This window comes from Prunus mume, linkage group LG7, assembly GCF_029339155.1.
Source record: "Prunus mume cultivar Tortuosa linkage group LG7, ASM2933915v1, whole genome shotgun sequence".
In the NCBI taxonomy this organism is placed as follows: domain Eukaryota; kingdom Viridiplantae; phylum Streptophyta; class Magnoliopsida; order Rosales; family Rosaceae; genus Prunus; species Prunus mume.
The window spans coordinates 5,870,136-5,889,533 of record NC_142704.1 but is presented as its reverse complement, the minus strand read 5'-3'; the positions used below and the strand labels follow the sequence as shown (position 1 = coordinate 5,889,533).

Below are 19,398 nucleotides of genomic sequence, written 5' to 3'. Positions count from 1 at the left end.
TTGTAACATGTAAGTGGAATTACTTCATTTACATTTTCTGTTTAACTCTGACTTTAAAATCTTTTCTTATGAATCGAAAGTATTATAGTGTGACTTTTGTAAATATTTTTAAATGTTTATTTATATCTCATACATATCATAACTGCGCGTAACATATTCTTTTAATTTTCCTCATCCAAGCATCGAAATAAAAGTTGAGAAAAATAGGGTAAATCATGTTGAGAGTCAAAGCTGACGAGGGCTGACGAGGATCATCTTTACACCAATAAAAATCTCAAAGAGGCGAAAGCAAAAAATTCGTGGTTCATAATAGTTGGGTTGGATATGTGAGATCTCAATCAGTCAATTGCAAAGTTGTAAATGAACAGTACCACAAATGCAACCATACAGACAAGTCACCAATACAAAATACCCGTTTTGCCCATAATTCTCCTGAAAACAACAGAAGCAAACATCCTCTGGTTGGGCTACTTTTGATAATTTTCTTGTATTTTGGTTTTGTCTATTTTCTATTTTCTTTCTACATTGGGACCGATAGGCTGAAACCAATCCACAAATCAGCAAATGCTAACGCCACAAACCAGAGCGTGTCATTTTCCAAACTCTCAGCTCACGAAACAGGAGGGCATATCAGTCAAATCTCTCCCCATGGATGTTACCTTTCTTCTCCAATCACGGAGACAAAGAAAAGAACAAAACACAATCCAACGTCCCTCATGGAATCTAAGCCCGAGGCCACAATCCGACCGTCCACCTGGAGAAAAACGCTTCATGCCAATTATAGAAACCGGAAACGCTTGTGGCGTCGTGTCCACCTTCTGGAAGCTGCACTCAGTCACCAAAAAAACTCTCTTCTGGCCTGACACCTCTCGCCCTCCCATTGGCAGGCTTGCAAGGCCCAATCAAAACCCTCTCGCAACTCTCAATCACGTGGGACCGAAACATCACAACGCCACGTCTCGGCTCCCAGCCAATCCCCTCTCTCCTCCCTTCGCTGTTGCGGTAACTGTTGACACACGTGTCTTTTCCCACAAGTGTCTCCTCCCACGTTGCTCTTATAAATCCCATATGCCCTCGCCACCTTCATTGTTGAGCTATGAGCTTTGAGTGCGAGACTAAACAACTCTGCCCAAAAAAAAAAAAAAAAAAAAACCTTGGGTTTTGAAGAGAGAGAGAGTGAGGAGAGAGGGAGAGAGAGAGAGTGATGGATGGGAGAGGAGGGTGTTGTATAGCGAGGTACGGAGGAGAATATGATATGTCGCAGGTGGATAGGATAATGTTGAGGTTCAGACCGATTGCTCCGAAGCCGGTCAACGGCGGAGGGTTGGCTTCAGGTGGGTCAACGCCGGAAAACGGTGACGTTTACGTTAAGAGTGGGAGGGGGAGGGGGAGGGGGAAGAGAGTTCGGAGGTGTGTGAAGCAGGGGTGCAATAATAATAATAATAATAATAATAATAATATCAGTAAGAGAAGGAGATCTTCGAAGGGTTTGGGTGAGGAAAAGACGGTTGTGACCCTGCCTCTGTTGCCGGAGACCCCTGAGCCAAAAGGCTCGGAGAGAGAGAGGAAGTCGAGTGGTTACTCGGCCACGTGGCTGAGTTTTGAGAGTTTCGAGAGTAATAGTAGTACTTCTTCTACGACATGTCGTAGGAGTAAGGTGGTGGGGGAGGAGATGAGTACGATGAATAATATGCAGCAGCGGCGGCCGGTGAGGGTGGTGGGGTCGTGCGTGACGGTGGACTGCGTGACGGACACGTGGGTGGGCGGAGATGGACTAGGGCGTACGGACGTGGAGAGGAGGATGAATCTGGAGAGGGACACGTGTCCGGGGTTTGTATCGGACGGTGCGGGGAGGGTGGTATGGACGAATGGGGCCTACAGGAGTATGGTGGGGGAGCAGGAGGAAAGGGAGACGATGGTGTGGCTGGTGACGAATGAGAGGGCGGCGAAGGCGGTGGGTGTGATGAGTAATTACGACACGGCGGCATTCTCGTGCAGGGTGAGGGTGCAGTACAGCGGGTGCGGTGGGTCGTCGGCAGGGGATTGGAGCTCGTTGACGCTGCCGTGTGACGTGTGGAGGATGGAGAGTGGTGGGTTCGCGTGGAGGCTGGACGTGAAGGCTGCTCTTTGCTTGGGTCGGTAAACCGAGATGGTAAAAAGCTAGCTGGAGATGACAAAGTTCATAACAAACAACTGATGAGGAGTTGCTTTGCGTTTTATTATCAGTAAGCTTAAATTAATGACCGTAATTAACAAGTGTGAATTATTTTTGGGCACTGTTTAATACTCTGTTTAATTTCCTTTTATAGCTCGCTCTCTCTGTGATCTGGTGAAAAGCAAATTTGAATACGTTCAAATGTCATGTACTTTTATTTTGGGTGCAGTCAAGAACATTTTTTTCTTTCAATGGTTCACATGTGATGTGATATTGAGCCCTGTTTACGCACAGAACACAAATTGTACTCATCTCCGTTTCATTGTTCCCTGGTTCTATTTTTTTCTCTGATATCAGAGAGAGAAAAAGAATAGCAGTGAAACGACGAGAGGGAAGCATTTTTCAAAGGTAAGGGCATCTGACGAGAGAGATGGTGTGTGTCATGTCATGTGGTGTTATATGGTTACTTTTTGTTGAGGTTGGAGAGAGAGAGCACTGGGCATGTGGCTGGATGGGGGGACAGGTGGAGGGGGTGACTTGGATATGTGTGCGTTTAATTTGAATGGTTTTGAGCTTATCTATATTTTACGATCTGCTGTTGTTGGGATGGGATGAAAGTCGATCTGTTCATCCTCTTTTCTCTCACTTCATTGCACCACGTAACCCTATCGGCATCATTCTCTCTGCATGCAGGCCACACCAGTAGGCGTGTCGTGTTTCGCATAGTACAGTCATTGGTCCTTTCTAATGGTACACGATTCCTATAGCTGTCTATCTATCTATGGTCGACCGACCCAATTTTCGGACAGGAGGTCTACTATTCCTTCGTACTTCTAGTACTTGTTAAAATAAAATATTTATGTTGCTCATTTTTTAAAAATTCAACTTAAAAACAAATCAGAAGGCTCATGTTTTAAATTATAAAAAGTGAGGTTTCAAACTGGTTCTCTTTCGGTGAAAGTTAGCAATGTTTTCTGTAACATTTTCTTTTGGATTTTTTTTTAATTTTTTATTATGACATGCGTTGTTTTTTTTATATTTTCGTTTTTCATATTTACCCTTATTTGATGTATTGACTTTAATGATTACTTTCAATTCATTCAATTATTTTTAATAACTTTCTCTCTCTTCGAATAATCACAGATTTGTAACTCCAAATCCAATCCTCCCTCTTATCATTTTGAGAGAGCCAGTCCTTCACACCTGAAACAACATGACATCTCCAACCAAAAAATAAATAAAAATCCATCAAAATCATTTTGTTTATTTACCCTTATTGGTGGTGGTGGTGTGTTGGTGTGGTGTTGGTGTTGGTGCTTGGTGATGATCCTCAAATCCAAATTTAGTATAACGGCCAATGCTTGCCATGGCCTTGAGGGTGTTCTTACCTGTAGCCAAAACTTGCAGGGGCTTGGTTTTGTTTGAAGAGAGATTAGTGGAAGAGAGAAAAAGAGGGAGAGAGTATGGGAAGGTGGTAAGGAGAGGGTGGGTTGGGGATGGGTGGCACTCAGGATATGGTGAGGAATATGGAGGTGGGTTTTGGGGAAAAGGTGGGGATGACTTGAGATAGGTTTTTTATTTTGAATTTTTTAATATTTAATAAATTAATACAATAATTTTTTACAAAGTATTAAGAAAGCTATAAAAAAAATAAATAAATTAAAGTATTGAAGTCAATACATCAAATAAGGGTAAATATGGAAAAACAAAAATTAGGTTGTTTTCTTTTAATGATATTGTTTTAAGTGTAAAGAAAATGATACATGTTATGAGGGAAATTGGAGAAAGTTCAAAAGAGAAGGTTAGAGAGAAGATTACTAGCATTTCCCTTATGGTCTCTATGTCTACTCTATCTATTCTCTCTCTCTCTGGTCCACCACCGATTGGGAGACACGTCACTATTTGAAATAAGGTGTTTTTGAAATGGTCATATGAAGTAAATACTGCTTGCCTCCTTCGTAGAAAGAGATACTCCTCTTTCCTTACGAATCACGACTGGAAGGAGATACTCCTTGTTTCATGCAAATTATTGTTTGACACATGTGCAAAAATAATTCATAAAAAATAAAAAAATAAAAACTTATGCCCAAATGTTAGCTTGCCATTGACAGAAATATAGGAGTTTTTACTTATAGAGGAAGGAGAGAAGTATTTTTCATATGAAAAAAGGGAACCCATTGCCCTACTATTTTCAATTTTACAAGCACAATGTGATGATGAAGATTGTGGGGGTCTTTTTGTTCTAGCAGTCTGACGAATGAGCTAGGGCTGCCGAAAAGAGAAACATGTGAAGCTGCCCTTTAGGTCTGAGTTCAAAGATCAGACCCCAAGAATACTTCAAAATGGTAGTGAAACCTTAGGAAACACCTTGGTTACCTTCACCAATAAAAATAACAACAGCTTACAGGTATTCTTAGCTTGGCATGAGAAGCTTATGGCATGGGAGCAAAACCATCATGAGTTTAGCATAAACAGAGAGAGAGCTGTGAGTTCTTATGAAAGACAAGGGTTCTAAGGAAAAGGGGAATGGATTCTAAAAGGGTTTGTTGAAGAATGAGAGACATGAGGGTATAATGGGTGTGTTGAGTAGTTTTGGCAACTTGAAGAAAAATCATCAAGTTTTGGAGTGTTTTAACAGAAGAGAAAAGGGGAGGAGACGGAGGAATAAGGCTCGAAATTGCAGAGGTTTCAGGGAGGAGAGATGTAGGTTGCTATCTAAATGTGTGTCTTGATTAGGATAAAGAAGAAGTAGATAGAAGGTGAGGCACTTGGCTTGATGTTTCAAGCAGTTAGAGAATAAGCTTACTCCACTGCTCTCGTTAGGTTTAATGGGTAGGAGTTACCTCATTTTATAACCGTTGAAAGCTCATCCTTCCCAAAAAACCCTAATAGGTTTTCTCCAATTTTGCCAAGTCTCCCTTTTCATTTCTCTTCTCTCATTTCGATCCATCCCATTTTGTGAAATTCTCCTCTGCTCAATACATAGGGACCATATTTTTGGGAATTCAGAAGTCTTCTCGCAGCCATTCTAGTGGTGATTTCTTATTTTTGGCTATCATCTCTCCTCATTTCCTCCCCTATTTCATGGCAAGATTTAGTAAAGGAAGAAGATAGGTAACTTTGGCTGGTCTGAAGGTTGCCTTTTCTCCTTCGCGCGCCAATATCCTTTGGTTTTTCGATGGCTTGCGTTGGGTTTGTCTTCGGCCATGTTCTTGAGTTCCCAGTAGCATGAGCGTAAAAACATCTCATGGTTTTCTATCGTGGTTTTATTTCACACCATGTGCTGAAGATTTTTGGATATTTTCTAAGCTATTTGGGCCTTGCTAAAGTGATGAGTTAGCCCATTAAGAACATGAGCTAATTTCCTTAAGTGATGAGTTAATTTTCTAGGGTATTTGGGCTTTTTTCTCTCTTTTATGCTTATCTACAAATTTGGGCTCAATAAATGGGCTTGAGTTTTGGGGCTCCCAAGCAGCCCAAAATTTCCATTTCTCGGCTCATCAATGGGCCTCGTGAACGCTCGTTACCATTCATACCACAACCCACTCAAGCAAGACCCGGAGCATTTGCGTGGCTTGAGCCTACTTAAGCTTGTAGCGTGGCTAGGTGTAATAATAATAATTTTTCGCTTGACATTACATGTCGCTTGATGTGCTTGAATTTTGTCGCTTTGAAGAGAGACATAGTGTTTGACGAAATAATTAGCATGGGCTTGTAAAGCCAATGCCTTTTATAGGCTCATTTTAATTCTTAGCGTGATAAATTGCATTTTTATTTGGCATGACACGTGGTCGTGGCTTGTGAAAGTGTGCATGGCGAATTTCACATGCTCAACCGGTCTTTTCTTAATAAGGTGTCGACTGGGCCAAGAATTTATTTGGGCCCAACCTTGAATTTTTGGGCCTTAACAAAGATCATAAGGTGAAGGATGGTGCCATTGTAAAAGATGGACATTGCTTGTGACCTGTACCAATCGGTGGTGGGCCACTGTGAAAAAGGGAATGGGTTTCTGAGACATTTTTATAGATCTTTAAAATAGTTTTGGAAATACTAAACAAGTTTTTAGATTTTAAAATCAATATTTGAAAACTCGTATTTTTAAAAAGATCATGGTTTTTTAGTTCACTTTTTTTAGTAAGATACCAAACGGACTCTAAATGTTTGTGCCCAAAATTGCCACTCCACACAACGAGTGTTTTTTCTTCTTCTTCAATTTCATAAGATATATTATATATGGCCAAAAAAAAAAGAAAGCTATATTATATATACATATATGAGCTCCACTGTTTTGTGTCCAAACTTGCCACTTATGCTTAACGAGTACTTATTCGAATTTTATAATTTATGTTGTAAAAATGTTCATTATTTATATTTTTCATTTTTGTCTGAAGAAAAAGAATTCAAAAAAAAAAAAGAAAAAAAAAAGGAGAAAGCTGAACCATTATTTGAAATCACACATTTTATATATACAATCAAGTTATAACTTATGATTAATGGGTGCACTAATGGGTTAGATTAGGATATAAGTGATTGTTCAATTCCAATGTAAGTTACAACTAATGGACGATTTCATTACAGAAGACATACATATCATGATGGAAAGTATGTATACAGAGAAGTACAGTTGGATTGCATGAAACCACCATCAATACATTGGATCAGAGAGAGAGAGAGAGAGAGAGAGAGAGAGAGAGTACATTATTATTGATTTGGCAAAGACTGCTAGAGGAACTGATCCTTAAACTAAACATTGAAAAACCAGGTGATTAATTAAGATAATCTGATTTTACAACTAATGGACGATTTCATTACAGAAGACATACATATCATGATGGAAAATATGTATACAGAGAAGTACAGTTGGATTGCATGAAACCACCATCAATACATTGGATCAGAGAGAGAGAGAGAGAGAGAGAGAGAGAGAGAGAGTACATTATTATTGATTTGGCAAAGACTGCTAGAGGAACTGATCCTTAAACTAAACATTGAAAAACCAGGTGATTAATTAAGATAATCTGATTTTAGAGCCTGGATGATCCCCTTGGATGATGCAGGACAATGTGATTATAAGCATCTAGGGTGAGAAAATCATCAAGTGTTTGAGCAGTGCATTGCCTGGTGAAGAGCTTGCAAGCTTCCTTATACATTCCCTTCTTGAACTTTTCTTTCCCAACCTCTCTCTCAATCCTCTGCATTTCTTCCTCCACCACTCTCCCAAATAGCTCGTTCCCAACTCTCACTCCAAGCCCATCTCCATCCAGCTCCACTCCATACTTGATCCACTGCCAGTTCTGCACCCTGCTTATCTCAGCTGTTGCAGCATCTTCCATGAGGTTGTAGAGAGGCACTGAGCCTGTCCCAGTCAACCATGCTGCCAAGTACTGGATCCCGACTCGGGTGTTCAGGCGGAGGCCTTCCAGCGTTCGAACTCCTCGGGGCCTCTCCAAGAGGTCTTCTTCAGTAATGCTTGATGCATCTTCTCTCCTCATGGATTGGATTTGGTAAGGGGTGTTGCTGCCCATGTTGTTGGTGAAGACTTCCATGCAGGCTGGGATTAGCCCTGGATGAGCTGCCCAAGTCCCATCATGTCCTGCTTTCACCTCTCTTAACTTGTCCTTCCTCACTAAATCCAGTGCTGCTTCATTTGCAGCAGGGTCATCTCTGATTGGAATTTGAGCTGCCTGCTCAATCACAAATTACCAACAACAAGTTAATGAATTTGGTTTTTTATAATTTCTAATTAATTTTCATAAATTCATATGGATCTGCAAGTCATTGTGCGACTCTTATCACTTAATTAGCTAACCAAGAATTTAGTTCCCATATGCATGTATCAAATGCACAAAGCTTGTCCATAAAAAATACATGCACAAAGCTTGTCTATGGCTGCAGACTCATGCTATATACGTGACAGAAATGCTTACCATCCCACCCATGGCGTGCACGCCCCTCCTATGGCATGTCCTGATGAGGAGATCAGAGTAATTCCTCATGAAATTCTGAGTCATGCCCACCAGAATCCGGTCCGGTAACAGTCGGTCAGGGTGACCCTGGAAGGTTTTGACATAGCTGAAAATGTAATCCCATCTTCCACAGTTCAGCCCAACAGAGTGATCCCTAAGCTCATGCAGAATTTCATCCATTTGAAACACAGCTGGAAGTGTTTCAATCAGAACAGTTGCCCTGATGCTTCCTCTCTCTATCCCTGGCTTTCTTCTCTGCCTTCTCAAATACACAGTTCCATATTTTAGCTTCCCTGCCAAAATCGTGACAGAAGCAGCACCGAAAAATAAGTCTAATTTTCATGCATCTTCCAAATTAGTCAGATAAGCAGAGAGATAAATTTTTTAGGGATAAGTCACTGGTTACCTTGAATTCTCCATTTTAGGGAGATAGAAGAAAGGGCCAAACCCTGCACCTTGGGTTTGGCGGAAGGCTGCATAGTTGTGGAAGAAATAAAGGCCAAAGTCCACAAGGCAACCAGTTGCAGGCTCTCCATCAATTAAAATATGAGCCTCAGGCAAGTGCCATCCTCTTGGACGCACAAAAAGCTTGGCTGTGTTTTTGTCATTCAGCTTGTAAACTCTGTTTCTGGCCTTGTCATGAAAGGTTATGCTCCCATCAACAGCATCCTTCAGATTCACTTGGCCTCTCATTAGGTTCTCCCAAGTTGGTGACAGTGCATCTTCAAAGTCAGCCTACATAGACAAGAACCACTTTCATTTGTGCCTATAAAATTATTTGCACCACATTTATCGGTCGCATGTCACATTAAAGATGAGATTCATAAAATTAGGCCCGTATCTATTAGGGATGTGATCTATGTTATAATTTAGAATTTAGATGAATCACGCTACGTGTTGGTACGGTGACATTAAATTTTCTATCATGACTACAGGGTGACAAAAGAGTGAAGACGTGCTAGCAAAATAGGAAAATTAAAATTGATTAATAATACTGACCATGAAAACTTTGGCTCCAGAATTGAGAGCGTTGATGATCATCTTCCTCTCCACAGGTCCTGTAATCTCCACCCTCCGATCAGCCACAGCTGGTGGGACAGGTGCACAAACCCAATTTGTTTCCCTAATGAACTTGGTAGCTGGATCAAACCCTGGCACAGCCCCCTCATTGTACCTCCTCTTAGCTTCCTTCCTACACTCCAATGCATACTTAATCCGGTTCCTAAACTCCCTCTGCAACTCCACCACAAATTCCAAAGCCTCCTTGGTCAGAATCTTGGCAAATTCTTCATCGAACCGTCCCCGGATTTCGACCCCTTCAGGAACATCATAGCCTGCAGCACCACCACCACTCTTACTGGTGGCTGGTGCAGTGTGTACATATGTGCCAACTCCCATCATTTTCGTGTCTTTTTTCTTCTTTTTCCTTTGTCTATAACAAAACTATATGCTATATGCTTGTAAGAGGAGGTGTGGTGATAGATATATTATATAGAGGCGTGACCAAAAAGATAGGTGCGTAGAGCATTATCTTTATGGGCTTGATCTTGATGTAGGCGGTGCATGGCATTATGTGCGTAAGGTGAGCAGGTTGTGATGCAAAGTTATTCGTGAAGATTAGGAGGATAAGGAGGGGTGGTTTCTTTGAATTCTGTGCCTGCCTTGGGGTGGGAAATTGATGAGAGGATTGGTGGGACTATGCCACCAGGCCCTAGAGTCATTGGACCTTCACGTCGTATAACTCATAGGTGTTAGCAATTTGTGTTATCGGCTCTTTGTTCGTGTTGTGTCATTTCGTGTTCGTATTGGTTCAATTTCTTTATTTAATTTGTTGATGTGTGGGTTATTCGTGGTTGGCAATAGACTGACTCGTTAATTATTTGTGTTAGTAAAACTCGACATATTCGTATTTATGTCAAGCAAGCAATGATAAAGCAGAACGCAGCATATATCAAGCAGCCAAGTCAGAATCGAATCGTATTAGTTCATTATAGTTATTCTTGAGGGCATTATATAACCCTTAAATGAAGGTCTATTTCTTAATCGTTGGATCAAATTAACCAATTTGATCAAACAGCTAACCAATTTGATCTAACGATTAAGAGATCCCCTCACTATATAATTCTTGTAATTCATCAACACGATCTGTTCTTTTCAGATAGGATTACAAATTGGCCCAAAGGGCCGAATAGCATATTATGGGTTTCTACGGAGTTTCATTAGTTTTGTTAAATACAAAGGCCCAAAGAGCCAAAATTTGTATCCATAAGATGGGCAGGCTCAATGGATAAAAACTATGTGAAATAATTTGTAGGCCCAGAAACATAAACACCACCAAAAAGGAAAATAAATATTTCCCATAACAAAAAGGAAAAGGGCACAAAAAATACAAGTACCACGAGGCTTCCAAACCGACGCCAGAGGATATAAATATATAAGCTAGCACGCAAAGTCAGAGGGCAGACTATCTAAACGCGTAAAAGCGAAGAACCTTGGAGGCTGATCGGTGTTGTTGGCCTTCTCATCGCCGTTGTGCTTTCGTTTCTCTCTGTTAGCGATCTCTTGCCGGTAAGGCCTTCCGATACCTGTGAATTTCTCAAGGGTCTCACAGAAATCGAGGTCTAGGGTATTTGCTCACGATCTTCGTTTGTTATTCGCCGATTTGCCTATCTGTTTGTGATTTTGTAATTGAATATTTTGTGTTCTGTGTTTCTGTGCTGATTGATCTTGGGTTTGCTCGGAAAAAAAAGATTCAATTTGTTATTTTGGGTTTGGATTGGCTAGGGTTTGAACAAACTAAATTATTGACTTTTGGGGGTTTAGGGTTTTGAAAATTGATTGGGGTTTTTCTGTTTTGATTTTGATTGTTGAGTCTGATCACTGATTTAGAAGAGATTGTTAATCATATGGCGACAGGGCGAGTCGATGTTTTGAGGAGAAGGGATTCTTATAATTATTCCAAAAGAGAATTTGAATCTTATAGGAATGGGGTTTGTCGAGGTGATGACGTCAAACATAAGAATGGATTCCATTTACCTTCCAATGTGCGCAATTCAGGAGGGTCTGAACAGTCGTCAAATTCCTCAGAACCGTGTTCTAAGAATAGCAAAACCCGAAAGAGTGAATGTTTGGTTCAATTGCCTCCTGAGAAGAAGAGGAAGTTTTCTCCTATTATATGGGACAGAGAAGAGAAGCAAGTGAGAGTCTCATCAAAGAATAGAGTTGTTCCAGTTATTCCTCCGTCCCCTGCTCATCCAACCTCAGTTCAGAACGGTCTTTTTGATGGGGTTGTTTCAAAGTCTCCAGTTACGGTGGTTAAGTCTCAGGAAGTGGAGGTCTCTGAACCCTCTGTGGCAGATTGTTTGGAGGGTAGTTGTCAATTGGAGGCTCCTGCTGATTTGTCTACACAGCTGCATTCTGAGCAGTCCGGGCAAGATGAGCAGGCTAAAAAAAACATGGTCCATCCACCCAACATCTCTTTGTCAAGATGGGCATCTGATTTTGATTCTCCAAGGGCTCCAAGGTGATATTGCTGACGACCCGTGCAGTTCTCCTGAAAGCGGGGAGATCCAAAGGGAAGGCTCGGGGGGGAGCCGGACCAGAGTTTCTAGCTCTGACGAAGAAAGCAGCTTTGAGACGCCTGGAGAAAAATATTATGGCAGAAGAGTTATGTGACAAAAACATGAATATTGATAAACATGATGGGAATGCTGGCGTTGGCATTAATCAGTTGTACTCTGAGTCAGAGTCTGATTCAGAAGATGATGTTGATCTTCCGAAGATTGAAGAGCCTGCGGTGCCTATGCAAGGAAGTATAAACATGCTTCAGGGTTGCAGAAGTGTGTTTGAGTATGAAAAACTCAACAAAATAAATGAAGGCACTTATGGTGTTGTCTATAGAGCCAGAGATAAAAAGAGTGGAGAAATTGTAGCATTAAAGAAGGTGAAAATGGATGTTGATAAGGGATGTGATGGTTTCCCAATGTCAGCATTGAGAGAAATAAACATTCTTTTGTCTTTTAATCACCCTTCGGTTGTAGGTGTTAAGGAAGTTGTTATGGATGACTTTGATGGTGTTTATATGGTCATGGAGTATATGGAATATGACCTCAAGGGGCTAATGGATTCTATGAAACAGCCATTTAGTATAGGTGAAGTAAAGTACTTGATGCTACAGCTTTTGAACGGTGTAGAGTATCTTCATGACAATTGGGTCCTTCACAGAGATCTGAAATCATCAAATCTCCTTGTGAACAAGGAGGGTGAGTTGAAAATATGTGACTTGGGGTTGTCACGCCAGTATGGGAGTCCACTGAAGCCATATACTCCTTTGGTTGTCACTCTCTGGTACAGGTGAGCTTCACTCTACTCAGTATTGAAGTGGTCAACTTTTTATATTTTTTCTGTTAGTATCTTTTAGACTAGAACTACACATTAATTGGGCAACTTGAAGTGATTGTGTATTGTTCTACTGTGCAGGGCACCTGAAATTCTATTAGGTACAAAACAGTACTCTACAGCAATTGATATGTGGTCGGTTGGTTGCATAATGGCTGAATTGTTGGCAAAAGACGCATTGTTCAAAGGGAAAACTGAAGTTGATCAGATTGATAAGGTTTGTTTTGTTCCATGTTACTTAAGCTATTTTATTTCTAATTTATCCTTGATCGTTTCCTGATGTGTTTCACTAAAATGTTTGCAGATCTTCAGAATGCTTGGTACACCAGATGAGAAAAGTGGATTATCCAAATTGCCAGGCTTCAAAGTTAATTCTGTCAAACAACAGTAAGTTTCTTTCTTCTATTTTAATTTTAATGAGTTTATTGTTACCTGCAGATCATTTTATTACTCGTTTTCACCGTTCAGCTATCATTCTAATAGTTCTGTTTCTTTTCAGTTGCTACAATCATCTGCGCAAGAAATTTCCTGCTGCATCTTTCACTGGCTCATCCCCAGTGCTCTCTGAATCGGGGTTTGATCTGTTGAAGCGGCTCTTATCATATAACCCTGCGGAGCGAATGACAGCAAAGGATGCTCTCAACCACAACTGGTTTCGTGAGTCTCCCGAACCGAGATATGATTTCAAGCCAATTACTCCTGATCTGCATTCAAGACCGGTACCTAAGCAGCAGGCAGCGTGAGAAAAATTTAAGCAATAATTTTAGCCTTTTTTTATGGCAGTTCTTCAAATTTTGCTAACCTGACCATTAGGCAGCTGCAAAGCACAACACGTGACTGTAGGGCCCTTTAGGATCGCTACAGCAAAGGAGTTGCCTGGAGAGTCGGTGGGCAGTAATGGTTTGTCCTTTAAAAGCAGCATAGTGGTGCAGTCTTTGTACATAATTGAATCATATTGTTTCTATTCCAATTTCTTCATTATTTTTATGTAAAACCTTTTGTTTTCTCTTTATTCATGCTTATACTTTTATTTGCAAGAGATTCTGGGCCTTAAAAGAATGGGAGGGTGTTATTGGCATTTCGCACTTGAAGGACAGGAATTTTCCCAAACGTAAGTTATTTTACTGCACACAATGGCTTTGAGGTGTATCCAGTCTTTCACATGTATTGCTGGTTGCTTGTATTGTGGTGTATCCAATTTTCCATGTTTTCTTAGATCATGATGCTCTGCCTCCAATGCTTAGCTTATGGTTATACTATGTTAGGCCATTGTCTGTTCATACTCCATTCAGCAAATATATAATTAAAATGCTGGATTTTTTGTCTTTCTTTATCTTCAAGTTCAGAGTAAAAGAATTACTTTAGTTTATTAGCGAAATGCAAGTTATATCTGGACCACTCAAATCATGAATACATGAATAAAAGAATACAATTTCGGAATATGCAATGACTGCTGCTAGGAGGTTTCATTCTTGCATCAATGGAATTCTCCCAATTAGAAGTTCCATGTTTGTATTCCTTCTCATGTGCATACATGTGCACTGTAAGTTGATAGTGCAGTTCAGTTTCATTGTCTAAGTAGTGTTGCTTGCCAGGACAATGTGGTTGTAAACTTATATTATGCTTCTGTGTCTTGTTGTAAATTTTGTGTTTCTTACTCTGCGTTTCCTTCATTTGGTTAATTTTTACTTTTGACTTGGATCTTCCCATGTGCATTCTTCGGTTAGGAATTAGCTTGCTATTACAAATGGAGAGTTTTGCTTGCCTGCAGCTAGACCGTTTGGCTGGTAAGGTTGTTGGTTTTTATTTATTTTGTACTGATGTGTGAATCTAATGGCTGCTATTATATTTTTCGCCACGGGGAGCGAACATAGGTATCACTAGTTTTTGTATTGTACTTCAATCTATTATGCTATATCAGTAGAAAATTATGATGATGAAGAGTAAGGGTTTGCCCTTTTGTCCAACCTCCCATGTATTTTGTGATCCTGCAACAAGGTGGCACTTTTAAATCAAAAAATCTAGTTGTGAAATCATAATGGAAGTTGAAAATTGATGGAAAAAAAAAAGAAGTTCATGCCTTTCATTTCTGAAACCACTCTAGGTTAAAGATGTACAGGTTGAATTGCAATAGTCGATGTCTTTTGACATGTTTCAATTTTTGTCTTGGCCACATAAGATCAATGTTAAAATTTGCAAGCCAGGGTGAATTCGCAGAGTGATCAACCATGAGGGAAATACCATCAAATGGTAAAAGATTGTAATGGCAAAGGTTTCTGTGCTTAAGTTGTCTTTTTCCCCTAATATCTTCAGAGCACTGGAGATCCAGTTTGATTTTGCATGCAATATTTTCTCTTTAACTAAACTTTTATCCCGCAAATTCTTTTGGATTACAGATAAATTGCGAAAATCTGAGCGTGGAAGTGTGCTTTATTTGTGTTTCATACCTAAAAGCAGCTGTAACTTCCAAGTTTGCAACATCTGTATTTCATATTGAGTAATAATGCTGAAGCAGCAGTAAATTTTCTTGTGCTACTTCATCGTCCTTCGACATCTCATTATACTACCCATTTTATTTTCCGATTATACTACCCATTTTATTTTCCGATTCGAGCAGTGCAGATGTTTCTGACTGAATTTAGATGATTTTTTGGGGTATTTTAACTAGTTGTCGTATATTTTGTGCTTTGTCACATTAATTTTTTTGGGGTCTGTTTAAGTCCTCTTCGACAAAGGTTATTTCTTTTTTGGGTCAAGCTTCGACAAAGGTTTGGGGCTGAATGGCGTTGGTAAATTTTTGAATAGGTATCAAAACGGCTTGTGCGTAAAGTATAGGGATCAAAGAAAAATGTGCAGCTATCAAGTGACCAAGCCTCTGAAAAAAAAAAAAATCGTCCAATAAAAATCTCACATTTGTTCATCAGAAAAATAATCTCACATCTTTGACCCTTTGTTTACCCAGAAAAAGAAACCAGTCCCACATCGGGCCATCATACAATATACAATATGGCTTTGAATATATGTTTAACCAAAGTAAATGAAGTCCTTGGTAAAATGTAAGTGCTATAGCGCCCGGTGAAATTTCTGCCTGTAAAATACAGCAGAGAGTCTATTGCAGCCATGTCTGCCTCTTAAACACATCGCAAGAGTAGTCAGCTGCCGAAAGAGAGTGCTAATAAAATCATTGGGTGGTGAAGGTAATTGTCTTCCCCAGCACAAAGAGAGCCAGTGTTAACTCAACAAAGAAGATGGTGCCAATGAGCGCCCGATCCACCGTAAAGCCGTAGAGGGTAAGCCCACCCAGATTTGATTGCATGTATGTAACTGAAAGCAGGAAAAACTTGTTAAACTTGAAAGAAAAACAAAAACCCAAGATCAGCAATGCATCAAAGCATTCCATCAAGTTACAAGATTTCTGTTGATCTTGTGGACATACCAAAAGCTTGTCTTTTCTGAAAGAGGGACTTGTCTGAAGCTATTTGTGTACTTGTTGGCACTGGCACGTAATCAACTGACTCTAGATCGCTTTCTGAGTAGGTTATGGGTAATGAACCAGCAGAATAAGCAATCTCCAAGTTTCCCGTACTGTTGTCGAATCTCGATTGAGATGCATCTTTGGGGCCGCAGGTGACCACAGCATGCCATCTGCTAGTAACTGATGCAAGACCTTGAGCTCTGTGTGAAATCTTTGCAGCCCCATGCAGGCATATAATTAACCCAACAAGCTCAACAATACAGGCGACCTGCAATAGTGATAATCAAGTGATACTAAGTATATCCAAAGCCTATTCCTCTGACAGTATTAGAAGACAAGAAAACAAGAAGTAAGGCATATATGTCAAGTGATTCAGTTGAGCACTTTATTCATCAAAACCAGTCACGACCACATTATGAGATCAAATTTCTGAGTGGGGAAGGGGATAGCAAAAGTTTGATCTAGCTAAGTTGAATATACTTGTATGGCCAAAAAAATAGTTCAATCTCTTTGAGATCCATGTGAAACATGAAGCATATTGTTCTGAACTTACTGCAAAATCGCCTCCGTTGATGAGATTGACGATTCCGTGATTTCCTGTGGTCTGCAGTAGAGCCACAAATTGGCTGGCTGTCACAACTAAAATTTGAAAAATAAGATAGATTCGGAATCTGTGGCTGATCTTGGATAGATACTGCGTTAGACGAGTGTGTTCTTCGATATACGCAGAAACATCCATGTCCCTTTCCAAAAGCTTCCCATAGTTCTCAAAGTGTATCAATTGCAAACTGCACACCAAGTTGAACAAAGCACTGCCTGATAGGAAAATTATAGTTGAAAACGTCCATGACACAAGCAAAGCAAGCAATGCAAGAACAGATTTCCACCATGAATCGTAGTGAACATAAATTACGCGAGTGACTTCACGAGCAGTCTTCAGAAGGAGGCAAGGCAATACGCACACTGCCAGCAAGCGGAAGAAGTTCTGAAGAAGTGGGATATACAAAATTATGATCTCACTGCTGTATTAGCTATAATACATAATAGAAACAAGATGTTCCCATAGTAGTTCATCGCAATTAGCACATCAAGCAAGATGGAAAATTTGTGCCAAACTTAAGAATCTTGAAGAAGGTTCGAGAGCTAAAACTTCAGCCAAGTGCAAGATACAGAGTGAGTCAAAGGGAGAAACTGACAGTAACTTGTAGTCAAAGTATTTGTCAATTTAAGTTTCAGGTTCTGTTTTCAACTAAAATTGATTTTTACATCAACTCAACTAGCCAATACATACAATTACTTCAACCAGCTATCTGCATCAAATTTAATTTTATCCCCCAATAGTAGAATTACTCAGGTAGAACATAAAGGTCACAAGCATAAAATGAAAAGGAAAAAAAATTAAATAAGGGAGCAATGGGCACTGCCAAACTCACATTGATCTTCTGTATATATTCCTCACGGTACTGAAGCATATGACCATGATACCTATCGACGAACAAGAACCTCCGTATGCCATACTTTCTGAGGTTGTAAGAAATACAAACAAGAGAAATGGCAGCCACAAGAGACTCAGAAACCAGAATCTGAAGCTCAAATTTTTTGATCTGATACTTCTCACTTCTGGAACTATAAGAGATTTCAATGAGTACCAATGGAAGTGCAACACCCACAAGAAGGAAAGCAAGCCATGAGAGGCTGAAGCTCAGAAAAGAGTACTGGCAAAACCCAAAGAGCCTGAGAAAGGTCTCCAAGCTGTGGAGAGAGTGATCAAGTTTGGCATCATCATCATCACTAGGGTTTGTTTGTGTTTGTGATGCATCTATCAATGGAGTTTGAGTTGTTTGTGAGTTCGGGCTGGCCATAAAGTGAAGGAAAAGTAAGTGAAAAACAAATTTGAATGGTTGGTCTGAGATTGGTTTTATTCAAATCAGTGTTTCCAAGTGTGCCTTAATATGGGCACTGATTCTATGAAGAACAGTGGAAAGAGAAATGAAATCTGAGAAATGGGTTTTTCTGTTCTATAGTTTTGAGTTAAGCATATGAACAAGGTTTGGGGAATGTTGAGATTGCTTTCTGTAACTGCAATATGGTATTTGAATGGAGATCTGATACTGGATTTGCTACTTTTGCCTTTTAGTTTTGTCAGCTAATGAGCATGGTTTTCACATTATGCAGTCTACATACACGTATGGGAACCTGCAAGGGTCAAGGAGTTTCATGAAATTCACATTCTCTCCCCAACCCAAGGTTTATTTTACTAATATTTGATAGATTAGACTCTTTTTAGTCCAAAAGGGATTGGAAAATTAATAAGTGAACTAATTAAATAATAATACCAAACACCACAAAAATTCAGTGTGCTGCTTGGATTGCATCATCCGAAGACATGAAAGATGAATAATAAAAATACCTGACAGTCAAAGTTAGCCTTTGGAACAATTTAGATTACCAAAAAGTACAATCTTATATATAATTTGGTAATCAGTGGTTAATGCCATTTACATCATTCGGTGGTTTATTATGTAAATTTGCGTAGTTGACAAGTTGGACCGAAGCATCACCAACCTACCTACCCAAGTTACCTAACGGTCTGGGACGTATCTGACATCAAGTCTTCATCCAATTTAGGAATGGATATGATCCAAACAGGAAAATGCGTTTGTCACGTGGGACCCACCTCTCCTTGTGGAGGTACAGACAGTGCATCAAGCACGAAAAGGATCTTTGAATTCTGATCAGAGACATAACAACTGTGACTTCAAAGAATGCATTCATATACATGATATGTTCGTGGACATGTTGAAGTAAAAATAAACACATCTGCCGAGAGTAAGAATCTACCATGCGGGGCATTCTGGTTAGATGAGGATCATGATATATGGGATGCTAAATCTAATAGAGATCAATTCAGCTCGTCAAGACTCTTTCAATAGGAGTGCTTATTGAAAGAACTGGCTCATGCATTGGCCTCTTATCCTCCTTTTGAAGTTCCAATATCTACCATTAAGGTTAGGCATCTGCATTGCCAGAATGCCAAGTCAGTTCTAAGTTCTGACTGTTGATCAATTCCTTGTAAATTCTGAGATCTTCTACAGTTTGAACGCAACAATTGTTGGCTTGGCAGTCAACTTTAAAGGATCGATAGATTTACCTTGGTGTGTTGGTCTTGGTAGGTTACACTGTTTTATTGTTGGTGCAATGTGGCTATACTCGGTAAAGAAAAGTATAAATAGAATACTTTAACAGTACAGCCGGGCGGCTATATTCTTTGAATAGAAACACAGTATAGCCGCCCGGCTATACTCTATAAATAGAATATTTTAAAAGCTTAACCGCCCGGCGATACCCTTAAATAGAATATTTTAAACGTATAGCCGCGTGGCTATACTATTTAAATAGAATAT

At 39.9% G+C, this 19,398-nt stretch overlaps 4 protein-coding genes across 4 annotated transcripts; 2 read left to right on the top strand and 2 right to left on the bottom strand.

The window, feature by feature from the left end:
• Positions 1-469: 469 nt before the first annotated feature.
• Positions 470-2,407, top strand: LOC103338217 (von willebrand factor A domain protein). Its single transcript, XM_089055636.1, has 2 exons — positions 470-2,225; positions 2,310-2,407. The coding sequence occupies exon 1, from the start codon at positions 1,205-1,207 to the stop codon at positions 2,141-2,143; it is 939 nt and encodes a 312-aa protein (XP_088911762.1). The 5' UTR covers positions 470-1,204; the 3' UTR covers positions 2,144-2,225; positions 2,310-2,407.
• A 4,471-nt stretch (positions 2,408-6,878) lies between these two features.
• On the bottom strand, positions 6,879-9,564 carry MLS (malate synthase). Its single transcript, XM_008241210.3, is given in 5 exon segments — positions 6,879-7,839; positions 8,083-8,364; positions 8,366-8,414; positions 8,528-8,856; positions 9,121-9,564. Coding segments are annotated over 5 exon segments (1,722 nt in total). The 5' UTR covers positions 9,523-9,564; the 3' UTR covers positions 6,879-7,179.
• A 973-nt stretch (positions 9,565-10,537) lies between these two features.
• On the top strand, positions 10,538-13,558 carry LOC103338032 (cyclin-dependent kinase G-2). Its single transcript, XM_008241211.3, is given in 6 exon segments — positions 10,538-11,639; positions 11,641-11,780; positions 11,782-12,474; positions 12,601-12,736; positions 12,824-12,906; positions 13,019-13,558. Coding segments are annotated over 6 exon segments (1,908 nt in total). The 5' UTR covers positions 10,538-11,027; the 3' UTR covers positions 13,263-13,558.
• Positions 13,559-15,397: 1,839 nt separating this feature from the next.
• LOC103338033 (uncharacterized) lies at positions 15,398-18,244 on the bottom strand. Its single transcript, XM_008241212.2, has 4 exons — positions 17,428-18,244; positions 16,548-16,979; positions 15,956-16,262; positions 15,398-15,843 (listed from the first exon to the last, which is right to left on the bottom strand). Exons 1-4 carry the CDS (start codon positions 17,854-17,856, stop codon positions 15,701-15,703), a joined length of 1,311 nt encoding a protein of 436 aa, XP_008239434.2. The 5' UTR covers positions 17,857-18,244; the 3' UTR covers positions 15,398-15,700.
• Positions 18,245-19,398: the final 1,154 nt, after the last annotated feature.